General features: G+C 42.8%; 1 protein-coding gene and 1 long non-coding RNA gene across 4 annotated transcripts in view; one reads left to right on the forward strand and one right to left on the reverse strand.

Annotated features, from left to right (window-relative positions):
* The window catches only part of TMEM65 (transmembrane protein 65), a 49,698-nt gene extending 46,396 nt beyond the window's left edge, over positions 1 to 3,302 (reverse strand). For both annotated transcript variants that reach the window (XM_081266875.1, XM_081266874.1), the window contains exon 1: positions 2,573 to 3,302. In XM_081266875.1, coding sequence (XP_081123001.1) covers positions 2,573 to 2,864 — 292 coding nt within the window. In that variant the 5' untranslated portion in view covers positions 2,865 to 3,302. The remainder of the gene's footprint in view (positions 1 to 2,572) is intronic.
* A 177-nt stretch (positions 3,303 to 3,479) lies between these two features.
* On the forward strand, positions 3,480 to 10,471 carry LOC308633794. 2 transcript variants are annotated; one of them, XR_014018866.1, is made up of 3 exons: positions 3,480 to 3,984; positions 5,643 to 5,782; positions 10,235 to 10,471. It is a non-coding gene; the product is annotated as an uncharacterized lncRNA (long non-coding RNA). The 2 variants fall into 2 exon arrangements; XR_014018867.1 differs by lacking the exon at positions 10,235 to 10,471 and adding an exon at positions 6,486 to 7,954 and having other exon boundaries at positions 3,847 to 3,984.
* The last annotated feature ends 3,095 nt before the right edge of the window (positions 10,472 to 13,566 follow it).

Genomic DNA, 13,566 nt, shown 5'->3' on the forward strand with positions numbered 1-13,566 from the left:
AATTGCAGATTTTATTGACCATGTCACAGCATAGATGATTTTTTCTTTTTCCATACCTAAGTCAAAACACTTCATTAGATCACACAAGCACCTTTTCCAAGGACATAAAAATTTCCTATGATAAAAAACAGTCCTTTTAACAAATAGTGTATTTCATTAGAAAATGTACTTACTACACATACATTTAGTATATTAGTTGGGCATTTAAAAACATTATTCAAAAAGCAAAAACAAAAGAAATATGGGAATTTTTGTCTGCTGGAGAAAAAAAATATGTTGATTTCAGCAATAAAATGAATGATATGCATTCCCAACACAGTAAAATCCTTTTAACCTTACATAATTAATGAATAAGGTAATTTACTAAATGATGATTCTACTTATCTCCATAATTACTATATGTCTTGATACTGAAAATAATAAGTGAACACCAAGACTGCACTAAAAACTAAAGCAGCCACATCTCTAAGTGTCACTTAATTCAAAAGGTAATAATTTAGTCAGTAACATAAGGGAAAATAGCCGATTTAACTTTTGAAGTTCTTCAGCTTCTAAACAGAAGAAGAGCATTAGGCCACTACATTGTTTCCTATGAAGTTGCTTGTTTCTCCTGAACAAAAACAATTTGAATTACCAATTTTTTCCCATATAACTACACACAGTCTAATTTATGCTAATGGTCTCCACTGACTGAAGTTTGGGGATTCTTTCTAGAATATTTCATACTATGTTAAATCTTAAAATATTATCTTCACTGGAAAATGTAGAATGCCTATGAAAATGTAGAATGCAAGCATGTGCAAAAACAATAATAAGATAAAAATGTAACCAGTCATATTGTGGGATATGCTTTTTAATAACTATCAAAAGATTATATTCACAGGGCATTTCAATTCAGCAACATATTGACAATGCAGAATTTCCAAGAAATTTCTTAGAAAAGGCAAAATGATGAATGTTTTCTCTGATATATGCATGTGATTCATAATGGGGCTGGTTGGGGTTGGGGGCATGGGAGGATTAGACAAACTCTAGATAGAGCAAAGGTGAGGGAGAGGACGGGAGGGGGAATGAGGGAAGGAAGGTCAGTGTAATGAGATGGACATAAATACCCTAAGTACATGTATGAAGACACAAATGGTGTGACTCTACTTTGTGTGCAACCATAGATATGAAAAGTTGTGTTCTATGTGTGTACTATGAATTGTAATGCATTCTGCTGTCATAATAACAAATTAGAATTTTAAAAATTTTAAAAATAAAATACTTGACCTTTCAAAAAAAAAAAGAAAGAAAAGGCAAAATGTGTGTTCAAATAGTCTTGCCTATCATCGGATACTTTACATGGGTCCACAATTCCACAAACTAAGCCCCTCCCCCTGCAAAAAAAAAGTGGTTAAAAGGTACAATAAAAAGTTTCTGTAGTAGTAAAGATAAGTCATGCACATCAGCCGAGGATACACTTGGAAGTACCTCTAGCAAATCAAATGCCATGTTCCAATTCAATGTGCTCTAAACTTAAGAATCTATGGAATGTTTATATGCCTATCACATAAAAAAGTTTTTTAAAGAACTTCTAAAAGCTTTCAAACACATCAGAATGTAACAGAAAATAACAGCAAGCTGCTGTATACATAAGAGTATTCAAGTGGCCAAAGTATTTTAAGTCTCAATCCATTTTGACCCTTTGGTACTTTCTCAGCTTTTAGCTTTTCTAAACTTTTAGCCTTTTCACCTAGACTCAAATTCTGACCTACCACTGCTGCACTTGTTTTAAAAATATCCTATTTTAACATGTCTGCTTAAAAATAGCTTTGCTTTCACCCTTCCAAAATATTTTAAAGCAAAAATCTGCTTTTTATTGTAGAACTTCAGATTTTCTCCCCCTCCTAAATACCTTATTTATGTCATTTGAACTCTGGCGAAACAAAACCCAGAGTTAAACTTGAACCTCCCAGGGATTCTAATTCAACTGCAGTTGCTGATTTGATCCATTCTTTCCATTTCCCAGAAACATGTTTCCTTCGTCTGCTGACATTGATTAATACAACCAGATGCATGTGGAAACAAGCAGCTGAGAGCATCACTGCCTTGGGAAGCTACACCCCTTTTGGGGGTAGGGGGAGAGCCCATACATCTTCTTTGCTAACCGTTTAGCAAAGTTTCTTCCTGCCTGTCTTTTGCAGCACTTTCTCGGGCAGGCAGGGCATGCCACCTGCATAAGGTGCACGTTCGCCAAGAAGGCAGCAAGGGCCTTAGGCAGGAGGGCTGGGGAGGGGTGGCACAGGGCAAATCAAAACAAAATCCCAATGGTGTGGGCTGGCATTCTAGGCTGAAGCTCTAGATTCTGAGGCTTGGGAGAAACCAGTCAGACTTGGCCCCAGCTGCCTGGCACCATCCGCGCGCGTCTTACCTGCCTTGGGGACACTGGGGAGGTGGAAAGTGCCCCCCCACTCGGCCATCCCAGGCGCGAGGCCAGGCGGGCCAGGTTGGCAGGCAGGGATGGGCTCCCAGGGGGGGCCCGAGGAGGGAGGGTGCCCGGCCCAGGCCCGTCCCCCAAGCGCCCCCTTACCTTGGGCGATGGCAATGGACTCGAAGCGGTGCAGCTCCTTGAGCAGGCAGCTCCTCTCGGTGGAGTGCAGGCTATAGATGAAGTCGCGCGCGCCCTGCGCTGTGTTCAGCGCCTCGATGGGCTCCTTCTTGGGGTGGGTGCCCAACCTCCGGGGGCCTCCGGGGGCCGCGAGCGCCAGCAGCCCCCGCCCGCAGCAGCACCAGGACGGCGGGCGGGGCGCGGTGGCGGCTGCGGGGCCCGGCCTCAAGCTGCGCGCGGTCCGGCTCCTCAGCAGCGGCAGCAACCGGGACATGGCGGGCTGAGGAGCGGGGACCCCCGCGGCAGTCCCGGAGGGCGACTTCTGACAAGGCTGGGTCGAGAGCAGGGAGCTGGCTCAGCCCGACCCCGCCCCGAGGTCCTCCTGACAGGCAGCCGAGGCGCCGGGCACCATGCACTCCGCGGGCCCGCGCGGCGGTCGCCTCCCTTTCCGTCCCCCCGTTCCTTCCAAAAGGCACGCGACGGTTCCGGCCTCTCCGAAGAGAAAAACTTTCTCCGAGGCGGCCGGGCCCGGAGAGCTCCCGGAGAGGGCGGGCGGGTGGTGCGGGCGGGCGCCTCCCGGCTGAGGAGGAGCGGCGCGGGCGGGCTCGGCTAGTGTGTCTGTCAGTCTGCTCTTCCAGAGGGATGAGTCAGCCACGCGCCGCCCTCCTCGGGCACCGCCCTCCTCTCCCGGCGGCTTTCCCACCCCCTTGCCTTCCCTTGTCCCGACTCTGAGCGGCTCCGGCGCCCTCAAAGCAGCCGCGCTCTCAGGCCGCAGCCGCCGCCGCTACCCCTAGTGGTGGTACAGGGGGTAACAGGGCGGGACGAAGCGAAAGGGGCAGGACGTGGGCGGGGCCGCGCAGGCGCAGCGCGGGCTCGCAAGCCATGCTGGGTGGGGGGGCCCCGGGGAATGCGCACACGCGTCCCTACCTTCTCGGTGCGTGGAGGTGGAAGAAGGCGGGCTTGCACTGTGTGCTGGCAGCCGCCACGTTTAAACCCACCGCATGGAAAAAGAGTTGGGGCCCCTTGCCAGCCGGTTGTGCAACTGCCGCCTGGGCCACCCCACCACCACCCTAAATGTGGAAGCCTTTTGAGCGGTGCCCCAGCGTGCGGCCTCACGCTCCTGGCACTGGCCACTCGGAGCCTGGTGAGGTCACAGCGCCCAGCTTAGGCCTTTGGGAAATGAAGCGCCCGAGCCGCGCCCTTCTTCGGGTCAGCGCCCACCGCGGCCAGACAGCAGGGCGCTGAGGCAACTGCCGAGTGCTCCCTAGAGAAGGCAAGGCCGGTTCTACCCGTTCCCTAGGAGGGCTTGAGCCCAGAGACCTTGAGGCGAAGAACGCTCTTCCCTGGTCTGACGACAGCGGGCTGCTTGAGGATTGCCAATGCTGGAGCCTGAGGCAAGAATGTCACAGACCTTTTTTGGGTGGTTGATTGTGATTTTTCCTTCTCTCCATGCCAGGACAGAAAGAATTCTGTGATTCTCTGTGATTTCCACGACTCCTAGGCAACTTCAAGGCCTGTTTCAAAGGGTCTCCTGCTCCTTGGAGCTTTGCCTTATCTCTTACAGGGAAAGAGAAGATCGCTTCTAATGATACTTAGGCACCCTGTCTTAAAGAATAAATCCACTTAGACAATAAATCTGCTAAAGTGTAATGTAGATCTAAATCCCATCCTTATCCACTATGCTCCCAGCCCATATGTGTAGTAGATGTGCTATAAATATGTAGGTGCAATACAGCCAGCCTCTATCTGGGGTTCTGAATCTGTAGATTCAACCAACCTCAGAAAAAAAAATTTTTTTTGGAAAGAGATGCATCTGCACTGAGCATGTATATAGACTTTTATTCTTGTCATTTCCTTAACAATACAGCATAACAACTATTTACACATATTTGGTATTATGTATAATCTAGAGATGATCTGAAGTATGTAGGCTAATTCAGTCACTGTATTTTAACAAATGCTTGAGGTAAAACTGATGCACACTAAAGTTTGAGAACTGCTCTAAACCATGCGAAGCAAATTTTAAAAATTTCACTTCCATTATGTAATAATGATAATTATGAATGCACTTTATAGAAAAGGATGGCTTTTTGAGTACAAGAACTCTTTGTCTTTGAAATCCCCCTCCATGTTTACTGGATCTTCTGCTGTTATTTTTGTCTCAGGTACCTGAGATTATCACCTCATCCAACCTAAAAATACCCCGTATGCCTAAGAGATTCTGATTCATTGGACTTGGGTTGGGGCCTGGAGAGTAAGGCTTGAAAAAGCTTCTCTGTGAGAACTCATTCCCAGCAGCCTGTAGGACTTCGGGTTAGGGTGTGGAGTCCAGAGACAGATTGCTGAAAATTTGATCCTTGGAACAACCATTGCCTAGCCATGTGTTAATAGTAGATTGTTAACAATAGTAATTCCCGATGAATTAATGAATTCCACCTGCTGTTATCAACTCCCTTGTGTAGTCCATTTCCACATTAACTGTCAACTTACATGACTTGCTTTGACCAATAAATGAGACATCATGAACCTTATCTGATAAGCATGTGCTTACTCTAATGCCTTTGTTGCATAATTTAAGAATATTCCATTCTGTTGTAAAGCAGTGAGAAAACTAAAATGTAGAAGCAAGTCATTTATGAGATGTTTTACCTAGAATAAATGAATATGTGTTGAGCATAGATAAAAAGAATGGAGCAGATGAGAGTGCTGCTTTACAGAAAGGGGTAGAAAGGTGAGTGGTCTTTAATTATTAAGAAGGCACAGACTGTCAGGCACGGTGACGCACACCTGTAATCCTAGTGGCTTGGGAGGCTGAGACAGGAGGATCCCGAGTTCAAAGCCAGCCTCAGCAAAAGTGAGGCTAAGCTCAAGTCTCACTAAGCAGCTCAGTGAGATCGTGTCTCTAAATAAAATATAAAAAGGGTTGGGGATGTGGCTCAGTAGTTAAGTGCTAGTGAGTACCAAAAAAAAAAAAAAAAAAAAGGCAGAGAAACAGTTGAGCTAATGGTCAGCTACAGTTATGGCCAGACACACTTGCTCATCTCTTCCACAGGACAGATGTATGTTGGGTCCAGGCCCTTCAATCTGCTGAACCTCCTTGCCCACTCTCTGACTCTCCAGAAACAAAAACCCAGCTTGCTGGAAGACCAGAGAAGGACAAGACATATGATCTCTGCATAAAACATAATTTAGGTATTATAGTCCTTGCAGCCTGTCCTAAATTTGTTAATCTGCACTTCTTCTTACACACTGGTTGGTGAACTGTTCTGATTTCTATTACTGCTCTGAACATATTACAACAACATTTTGCAGATTAAATAACCAGTTTATTTTGCTCATGATTTTGTGCTCAGAAATCTGGGAAGGGCTTGTTTGGGCAGTTCTTTACTGAAGTCTCTCATATAGTGGCAATCAGACATTAACTGAGGTTCAACTGGGCTGGACATATACAAAGGCTCACTCATGTGTCTGACATATGAACTGGCTGGAAATACAAAGTTCTTTCACATAGCCCCTTTAGCATGGCAAATTTCTTACCTGACAACTGGCTTCTCCCCAGAGTCTGAAAAGAACCAGGCTCATGGACTTTTCTGACCTATCCTTGGAAATTCAGCATTACTTTTCATTGTATTCTGTTGGCTACAAAGCAAGCCACTAAGGCCAGCCCAGACTCAAGGAAAGGGAATATAGTCCTACTTCTCAATGGGAACAATGCCAAATAATGTGAAGGCATGTTTTAAAATTGCTGTATAGATAATATGATTCAAGCATCTTAATTAGGTCTATGTACCTATCTGTTCTGTGGCCTTTGGGACAGCCAGACTGGTGGTACAGTTAGAGGCTGCCATTGCATCAAGATACTTTTCCACATAACATTTACCCTCTTGGAATCCAGCTGCCATATAAAAATCTGAAATAGCCTGCTGGAAAGACCACTTGGAGGAGGAGGTCCCATATCACATCTTCCAGTAACTGCCAGATATATGCACGAGATCACCTTGAACCATCTATCTCCAATCAAGCCTCAAATGACAGCATGACAAAGTAATTGAAAGCATTAACTCTAGACACAGCCTGCCTGGATAGGGTTCCTTACACTATCATTTATTAACTGTCCAATATTGGGCCAATAAATCATTATTTCTTGCTCAGCTGTTTGATAGGGATAAGGACACGTTGCTCAGTTTACTAATCTGTTAAATGGAGATTGGGGCATCTGCTTTATAGGCTTATAGTGAAGGCAATGAGTAAAACTTTCCAAATAGCACCTGACACATAGTAAGTGCTCAATAGATATCAACAATCATTATATAATTCCCATAGACCTCTCAAACCTCTAGGATTATATGTTTCACCCCTAATTTGAGAAATACTTACCTAGTTATTGATATGGACTGAATCCTCTATCCACTTCTTCCGAACACCTAAATATTCTAAGTAAGAATAAAGGAGGGAAATGGGAAGGAGGAGGATTTGAGGTTCTTTTATGGTACTGTGGAGAAGTATAGGATAAGGCAGGTCTAGATGTGGATGGCAAGAGGAGGTTCTGACTAATTGTGAAGGTGCTGAAAAGGCATGCTAGCAGGCTGGAGAAGTTTCCAGAAATGGAAGAGAGGAAAAGAGGGAGGGCCTAGAAGGTGAACTTGGCCTGGGTTCAGCTTTTCACATTTAAAGATGACAGCATCATGCTTTAGTAATAGTCACATGAGGAGGACCTCATGAACAATTGCTGCTGAATAATGGTCACATGGTAGGCTGCAGCACAGCATCACTCTGCAGATCCCTGGCATCCCTGATGCTAGGCACAAGGCTACTGTCTATCACTTATGATGCTATGCACCAGACTATTGCTGCCCACTGTAAAACTCTTGAAACTGTTACTTTACTTAGTGGAATCCTTCATCACTTCTGATTTCAGCTTCTTCATTACACCTCGCAGTAAGTTCTTGCCCCACTATGTCTGGCCCAGAAGGCCCCTAACCCATTAGAGTTGTGGTGAATAAACCACTGCTTCACAATGAAGATGATGAAATTTTATTATAGAAATTAAAGAAGATTTTGGTAATTGGAAGGAAATAGTTTGGAAAACTCAATAGTATAAGATGTCAGTTCTCCCCAAATATATTAGTCAGTGTTCTCCTGAGAAACAGAACAGGATATATAGAAAGATGTACTGTGAGGGATTGACTGAGGCTGGCTTTAAACTTGCAGTCCTCCTGCCTCAGCCTCCAGAGCCACTGGGATTACAGTGATTTATGGAGGCTGAGAAGTCCCACTCTCTGTGGTTTGCAAGCTGGAAGCCCTCAAAAACTAATGACATTGTTCCAAGCCCAAGTCCAAAGTTCCTGAGAATCAGGAATGATGTGCCCATCATTCAAAAAAAAAAAATCTATAAAGTCAGGGCAATAACAATCAAAGCAGCTGGGTGTGTGTGTTTCTGTGTGCATGTAAATTGTCAAACTAATACTAAAATTCATATTGAGATGCCAATGGATGAAGCACATCAGAAAGAGCTCAGACCCCAGAGTTCAAATCCTAACTCTAACCTCTACTAGCTGTATCAATTTGGTTGCGTTTTTTTCAGGGGGTGGTAATTACCAGGGACTGAACTTGGGGCACTCAACCACTGAGCCATATCCCCATCCTATTTTGTATTTTATTTAGAGACAGTGTCTCACTGAGTTACTTAGTGCATTTGCTATTGCTGAGGCTGACTTTACACTTGCAGTCCTCCTGCCTCAGCCTCCAGAGCCACTGGGATTACAGGCATGTGCCACTGCACCTGGCAGCTGTATCAATTTGGACAAGTTGCTTATTGAGCTAAGCCCTGGTTATTTGGATTGTTTGGTTTTCTTAAAATCTATCCCACATGAGGATAGAATAAGACAATGTATATAAAACACGATGTGCTACCTAACACGTAGTACATGCTAACCAAATGATAGGTAAAATTAAAAGTCATTAAGATTAAGGAATTAGTATTAGCAGTGAACAGTATATCTAGAAGTGTCAGAAATTCTTATAACTTCAAAGCTAAGAGAAACCAACTGAGATCCAACTCCTTGCAATTAAGCTGACCAGTTTATCCAGAAATGAGACCTGCTATGTAGACCTGACTATCATCAGCATCCAGATATCATTTAAAGGTATCATTAAAGAGGAGCTGATGGGAGGTTCTGGGTCTGACTCTGGTACTTTTCACCAAGGAGAAGTTTCAAGAGACAGAAGAGGCAGCAAGGTAGGGGGAATCAGAGGAGAGCAGTGCTCACTGTCCTCTTTATTCATGTGTTGGAGTGATGTGTAACTCACCTTGTGTAACTCAGCTCATTTTATAGTGGGGATATTAAATGATTTTTACAGCTTCCTCCTTTGCACTTATCTCCCTGGCTTGGATTGTTCATAGTAAGTGTTTATGATTTGAACAAAACCTTTACTCTAAAGAAAGGCATTATGGAATGCTTTTGGTGTGTGAACCTGAGAATCCTAAATGAATCTTGTACTTGAATTTCCTCTACATCAATCACTCAGTATTGATTCTGTGGTAATACCACTACCTCTGTGGCACTATGTTTCTAAAGATTTAATCTGCATGTTGGAAAGTGCCAATCACAGGGCTAGAAATAGTATCTCATGGAAGTAAGATGAAAAATATAAGAAATGGGCTATCAACTGGAGCTCAGATCTATCATGCCCCATTTCATACTTCACGGGGTCATATTTGTCTGCCTGTAAATAAACAAGACTGTGACTAACCCATGACCAAACATAAAAAGCACACATTCATGCTGGGTGCTGTGGTGCATGCCTATAATCCCAGTGGCTTGGGAGGCTAAGACAGGAGGATCGCAAGTTCAAAGCCAGACTCAGCAAAGATGAGGCACCAACAACTCAGTGAGACCTTGAGTTCAATCGCCTGAACAAAAGAAAAAACAAAGCACACATTCACACAAAGACACAGACAGACAAACAAACATACCTACCTTCCTGACTTTTATCTTTTTTGGTTGGGGGCGGGTACCAGGAATAGAACCCAGAGGTGCTGAGACAGGGTCTCACTAAGTTGCCGAGGCTGACCTTGAACTTGGAATCCTCCTGCCTCAGCCTCCTGAATTTCGTTGGTGGGATTACAGATGAGCACCACCACACCCAGCCCTCCCTGACTTTTTCAGCACAATATTTTGTAACTTTTTCCCCCATCCAGTCTGCCCTTCAAGTTTGAAGCTGGGGAGGGATTTTGATCCAGGTAAATATAAACAAGAAGGCTAAGAAATGCCTTCTCTTCAAACTTTAAGCTCAAAGTCTTGGGCTCCAAATATTTAGATACCATAAGAACATTTTTGAAAAATGATTCTATCTTTTGCCCCAGAAGAAAGGTCATAAGAAGGTTTTTGGTTTCTGCTTGTTTGAAAAGGAAAGTAAGATACCAATTCAGACTTCTCTGAACAGCTTTTCAAAGAGACTTGTTAAATCATCTCCTAACATATATCTGAATTCCACATATTGATGCCCACTCTGAAACAGTCATCAAGCAAGTACTGAGAGTACAAAAATTAAAAAATACTGTGTTCAGGGTCAAATTTCTATTTAAGGGCAAATATTGTTGATGCTATAAATTACTGCTATCCAATGGTATTCAATTCTCAGGGCCCAAAATGTGGATAATGAACAGAGACCTGAATTTCGTCCCTCTGGGTGCTTATGCTCAACTTTGTGGCTCTCTCCTCTTCAACCATGGTGAGATTCACAACCTGTGTTGAAATTCAAGTTCCATGAAATTGAAGAGACCTTGAATGGTGATCCAATACAGAAAAACAACTACCTGGCAAGTTGGCTCCTCAACAGCAGATTCTCTCTGAGAGAAATAAACTCTATGTTGTTGGATTTGTGTTTGGGATTGCTTGTTACTGTAGCTAAACTTCACCTATCATGATTGACACAGGTCCTGCAGGGCTCCCTTTTTTACTTTTAAGTTGAATGCTTTCCTTCTTTCTTGCCATATCCTTAATATAAAAGGCAACCTGTTTTGGTTTCAAAATGTTTTTGCTGCCTGATTGAGGTATAGGAAGGCAGGGTCCTCTTTCCTCTGTCTGCTTTCTCAGCTTTATGTAAGTATGGAGCCACAGACATAGATTGGGAGTTGACATCACTAAGGAAGGGGTCCAATCCATGCAAGTGGGTGACATTGCCTGTGGAAAATGTATAAATAGAAGCAAAAGAGAACTTAAGAGAGAGAACTGGAAAATAACAACATTTAAAAGACACACAGCCACAGAGGAAGAAAGAACTAGGGAAAGAATGTTAAATGATACGGCAAGAGGGAAAAAAAATACTGTGGCCACAGAAGCCAAGGATGATAAAGTTTCTAGAATGGTCTAATGGTCTAAAGTTTCAAGTGCAGCAACAAAATCAAGTAAGAACAAGAAAATTAGCTAGGGAGTGAGTGCTTATTATTAAAAAAAAAAAAAAAAAAAAGGTTATTTGGGTAAAGGTCCATATCTTGGCCACAAGCAGACAGCAGTTGTAGAATCCCAAACAGAATGTGGCTAAATGAAGGTAGGCTTGCTTCAGTCTTCGTCACCTTCTCACACCCAATCAGAACCACCATTTCCTGATTCTATCACCATGAGTCTCTGTTCTATCTTTGGAAAGCCCATCAAAGACAAGTATTTACCAGGGGTTCAAGAAAGGGAGAGCTTTGCTTTCTCCCTCCATCACTTCTTAGTTACTAGCAAGAGTTAGATGATTAAGTCTGCTGATCCAGTCACAAGTAATAGCTAACCATTGTTTAGTATTCAAGGCATGACAGATACCACCTCGAGGTACTTTGCATAATTCATCTCATTTAATCCTCTTGAGGCTTGCAAAGTACCTTTTGTTATCTCCAGTTTATAGATAATAACAATGGTGATAATAATAGCTCACCATTATTGTGTGCTTATCATTGCAGCTACTGTACTCTATCCCTAATATAAATTACCTCTCTTTATCTTCATGTATAACCTTATTAGGTTGGAATTTTTTTTAACCTCCATTTTTTGATGAGAAACTAGAAGTGCACACAGGTTAACTAACTTGCCCAAGGTCAAACAGCTAATAAATGATGGAGAAAATTCAAACCTTTGGTCTCTGTGGCTCCAGAGTTCATGTTTTCCCCTTCAAAAGCCCAGCCAAGTTCAGGCACAGACACACCTTGACCTTAAAGCTGGGAGACATAGTTACCGTGACCTTGTCTTTGGATGAGTTTCAAGGCCTCTCAAATTTAAAAGACTAATTTTCCTTTTGAAAGCACCAGTGGCAACTCAATAACTTTACTCAATAACTTTTCTGTTGCCTGACTAGCTTTATATTTAAAACTTGATTAATCTCCAGTTTGGATTTCCCCTAATCATTGCCCTTTTTAACTCTTTCAAATGATTTCTTCATGTAATATTGTCCCTGAAGCATTAGACAATAATTTTTAGGAAAAAAATAAAGATAATACAGCAAATAGAGGTTTCATTAAGATCAATCAAAACACAATAAGTATTAAAAAGGATTAATGGATCTTGATCTTGGTATCTTGTGACTGTCTACTGGGGACCTTCCCTCTGCCTGGTCTGGTTCTGGGTGCACTCATCTTTCTCCCTCGCCTCAGCTACTGAGGTCATACATGGCCAGATCATCACAAATCATTTCAACACCTTCAGTTTTTATCCACTCTGACCATCACTTCCTTCCCCTCTGGATCACTTATCCTAAGCCTTATCACCTATAATTGTTTTCCCTATCATAACCTCTAATCTATTGACCACCACTTTCTCTTTATCCATTAGGCCTTGTTAAACTCAACTCAAATCCCATGATCTCATAATTCCTCCCTTTGAAACATATTAACTTATTTGTCCTCCTCCCTCCCTCCCTCCCTCCCCCCCCCCATCCTGTTTGTTTGGCAAAATATCAACTCTGATTAAATTTGAATATTCATGGACTTGCTTCTGAGCAATAAATTATGGCTGGAGAACATCTCAATTGCTTTAGCTCAACTTTCTGTACCCCTGTGGGTCTTCTCTCCTTTTACAACAGCTTGATACCAAATGCTCCCTCTTTCAATCTTGTCTGCTCAGGAGATCCCTCCTAATAACCCTGTTTCTTGCTTCTTCAAGATCTCTCTATTGAACATCCCCATAAGCATAAAAGTATTTTCCATTGTCTTCCACCTTAAAAAAAATCTCATACAGCTAACACCTCATTTTTCTATTTGTCTTCAGGGCAAAACCTTCAGGTTTAATATCAGCATTTCTACTTCCTCTTCTCCCAGTACTCTATAACCCACTGGGTTGGGCTTCTACCCCAACCTCTCCAGGAATTGTTATTATCAGGCTGTTAGTGAGGGCTATGATGCTGAAATGGTTAATGTTACCTGTCAACTCGACTCAGCTGAATTAAACCAGTGGTTCTCCTGACCCTCCATCTTGCAGCCAGCATACTGTGGGACTTGGTCTCTACATGATCCAGTTCTCATAATAAATTTCATCCCATTGGCTTTGTTTCTCTAGAGAAGCCTGACTAATACAATTGCCAAACACAGTATTTATTTATCTTTTATGATTTTCCTCCAAGTCTCAAAGGTATAAGAGGTAGTTTTCAAATAGTGAATTATTCCTCATTCTGGAAATACTCTTTTTTGTTTGTTGACATCTAAGAAAACAGTCTTCTAGCTTCCCTACTGTCTCATTGATGGCTCCTTCTCCCAAGTCTTGTTTAAAAGTTCTTCTGCATCATCCTGGGGTTCCAGGAGCTGATGCTCAGCATGCTTCTCTTCCTACTTACACTTTCACGTTAGGTGATTCCGTTCAGCCCCACAGCTATAGATATCATCTCTGTGCCAATGATTCCTGAATCTTCATCTCCAGGCTAATGTGTCCATATTCACATCTCCAGCTATTTACTTGACATCTCCACTTGGATGTCCAATATGCATTTCAAATATGACACCG

This window comes from Spermophilus citellus, assembly GCF_964194105.1.
Source record: "Spermophilus citellus genome assembly, chromosome: 14".
Lineage (NCBI taxonomy): Eukaryota > Metazoa > Chordata > Mammalia > Rodentia > Sciuridae > Spermophilus > Spermophilus citellus.